Source organism: Aplysia californica, unplaced genomic scaffold (assembly GCF_000002075.1).
Source record: "Aplysia californica isolate F4 #8 unplaced genomic scaffold, AplCal3.0 scaffold00358, whole genome shotgun sequence".
Classification (NCBI taxonomy): Eukaryota; Metazoa; Mollusca; class Gastropoda; order Aplysiida; family Aplysiidae; genus Aplysia; species Aplysia californica.
The window spans coordinates 539,731-542,762 of NW_004797628.1; the positions used below are offsets into that span (position 1 = coordinate 539,731).

The 3,032-nt window shown below is 41.3% G+C and overlaps 1 protein-coding gene across 1 annotated transcript in view; it reads right to left on the reverse strand.

Moving 5' to 3' along the window:
* Positions 1-3,032, reverse strand: part of LOC101852255 (DC-STAMP domain-containing protein 2) — a gene marked incomplete in the record, with an annotated part of 15,014 nt that overhangs the window by 10,225 nt on the left and 1,757 nt on the right. Inside the window, 2 exon segments of the mRNA XM_013085240.2 lie at positions 273-518; positions 1,250-1,447. Of these exon segments, the coding sequence (XP_012940694.2) occupies positions 273-518; positions 1,250-1,447 (444 nt within the window).

Here is a 3,032-nt window from a genome sequence, read left to right on the forward strand (position 1 = left end):
AAGATTCTTGTGTGATATCTACAGGCCATATCTGATTGTGATCCCGTTTCACTTTGATTACCCTGTCAAACAAGTCAGCCTTCGCCCCTGACTGTAGTTTTAGTTCTACTAAGAGTTTTACAGCACATACAACACAAGTAGGTCAGATATAAGTGACCAAGATAAGAAGCGATATGGACGACATTTGTTTGATCGGCAAGAAGAAGCAAACCACACATGAGCACCCGTCAACCACCCACAAGGCACAACCCACAACTTGTAGATGTACTCACCACGAGGATATGGTTGTACAGCCAGACTGCTCGAACCCGTTCCCTCTGTGGGTAGTAGCAAGCGGCTACTGCATGCCTCAGCCGTAGCCCGTAAGCTTCGAAAACAGTCAAGAAGAAACAGACAGCGAGCACGCCTACCACAGTCTGGTACACCGGGAAATTCGGTTTGGAGGGTTTTGGGAGACATTGACTCGTGTCAATGTCAAGGTCGTCGTCTGCTACAGGTTCAAGGACACCCACCATAGCCTTGGCGTTTTGAAGATACATGTAATATAATAATAATAACAACAACAACAATAATAATAATAATAATAATAATAATAATAATAATAATAATAATAATAATAATAATAAGTGAGATAAAAGAAAGAGTGTGTGCAGTAGCCTTTCATTATGAATCTGATAAGATACAAACATGTAAACCATCAATCCAGTTAGTCCAAAACTTAACAAGTTGAAGAGGATAGGATCTACGGAGTGAGGAAATTCGGATAAATAATTTGCCGATCAGCATCCGAACTGGCCCACAGGACATATTATTATATCTAATATAAACTGTGTCGTTTTGTTGTTATAGGCCCTAAAAAAAGAGGAAAGTATACAAAGGGGTACATATATGAAGATAGAGGAGCAAAATTCGAATTGGCCCTCTTATTCTTTTTCTCGTTTTTGCGAAGGGCAGTTTTGGTTTTGGTTTGGTGGGTTTTACTTTTGGTTTTTTGTTTGTTTGTTTGTCAGTCCGTTTGTTTGTTTGTTTATTTGTTTTGTTGGTTGTTTTTTTTGGGAGGGGGGAACAAAGATAACACATTTCTATTTACGTCCCTCGTTTTCACACCTTCAGATTCTCTGGCTCTGCTGTAACCTACTTAAGTAAACAACATCAGAAAAAACCGCAAAATACATCCCCCTAAAAAATGTAATAAAAAAAAAAAACAACAACCAAGGACAACAAAGAAACAAACAGAGACGCTCACAACCTTGTACATGTCAGCCATAGGCCCCTGGCCCTGCACGTGCATTTGTAAGTGAGCAGGCACCGCCATCTTGGTGCGCACGTCCATGTGAACGCGGACCAGCGTGAGGATCCAGTAGAGGCCGTAGTCACACAGCAGGTAGTAGCCGGCGTGGAAGGCCGCGAACAGCCACAGCAGCACGCCCTTTACCATCTTCTGGGCCTAAGTACAAGGCCATTCAAACAGAATGAGTCCATTTCATTAATGATAATAGTGGGTGGTTGGCGGTAGCTCAGATGTGGTTTGCTCCTTCTTTCCTCCAAAAGATCTATCGTCTCTAACTCCCCTCCTTCTTTTTTGTGTTTGTTACATTCTTGTAACACCTCTAGATCTAATCTTTGGCACTTATATGACCTTATTGTGTTGCAAGTGCCGTAAAACTCTTACTTAAAAAATTTAATTAAAAAATAGATAAATAAAAATAATAGAAAGCATTTGTATAGCGCAAATTCCAGCTCAACAGCAAGCTCTATGCGCTTTACAATCTATACTATTACTACTACCCCAGCAGACCTGAGAGCATTCTGAAACAAGCTCAACTTCCTTGGAAGCATACAGTGCAAGCAGCTGATTAAGCGCTAAAACACTAACATACTGACAAGATCTTTCACTGTCTATGGCCATTTTGGGTGAAGTGAGGAAAATTCGTGTAAAGTGCTTTCCCAAGGACACAACATCGGGCCCGCGGCTCGAACCCCCGAACCTGCAACTTCACGATTACGGGTACAGTAGCCTAACCACTAGGCCAGCGGCACAATATCTTCACAAGGAAAAGCAATAGAAAACTCAGACCAAGTCACAAGCATTGTACTCACAATCACATTTGATTTCCTGTGTTACAAGTGTCCAATGTGGCCACCAGCAGCAGCACGAGCAACATCAATGCGATAAGAGAGTTCAGCCCAGACGCGTCTCAGCATAGCACGGCCCACTGAGTAGATTTCTTTTATTTCGATGTTTAATAAGTCATCAAGGTTCGTGGGTAGCGGTGGAACATAAACGAAATCTTTTTGCCTACATGATATCCTTAAAAGAAAAAAATCACATACCGTGAGGTCTGTGGATCTGGCAAACTAAGCACAGACAGCCCTTTTACGACCAGTCTATTGTTGGGGCACTGCTATTCGAAAGTTAGGTTACTCCTATTTCAAATGGTCACTGGTTCGTTCCATAACGATGCCTGAGAACCGAAGCATCGTGTAAAAAGATTGGTGCATTCTTTTTCAATCATCCTGTATAACATAGACATAGAATCAGAGTAGGTTCCCTTTTCAGTTTGGTTTGTTTTTAGTTTTAGTAAGAGTTTTACGGCACTTGCCAACACAATAAGGTTAAATAAGTGCCGAAGACTAGAGGTGTTACAAGAGAGTAACAAATATGAAAAAGAAGGAAGAGAGATCAGGACGATAGATGTTTGACAGATAAGAAGGAGCAAACCACACAAGAGCACGCGCCAACCACCCACTAGGCTTGTTTCGCGTCAAAAGCTTCAACTGAGCACAACACGGGATGTCGAAAGGTGTTACCTGGAACAGCAACTAGAGTCGTGAATAGTCACAAAGAAGATAGCACTGGGTGTATGAAAAAAAGAGAACCCAATTTTTAAAAATAGATATTTTTCAAATAGTTCAGTTGATGTTCGTAACATTGGTCAATATGACGTCCTCCTGGTTGAATTTTACTTTTCGTTCGAAATTTTATTAAAATTGGTCCCAAGATGTGTGTGTGTGTGTGTGTGTGTGTGTGT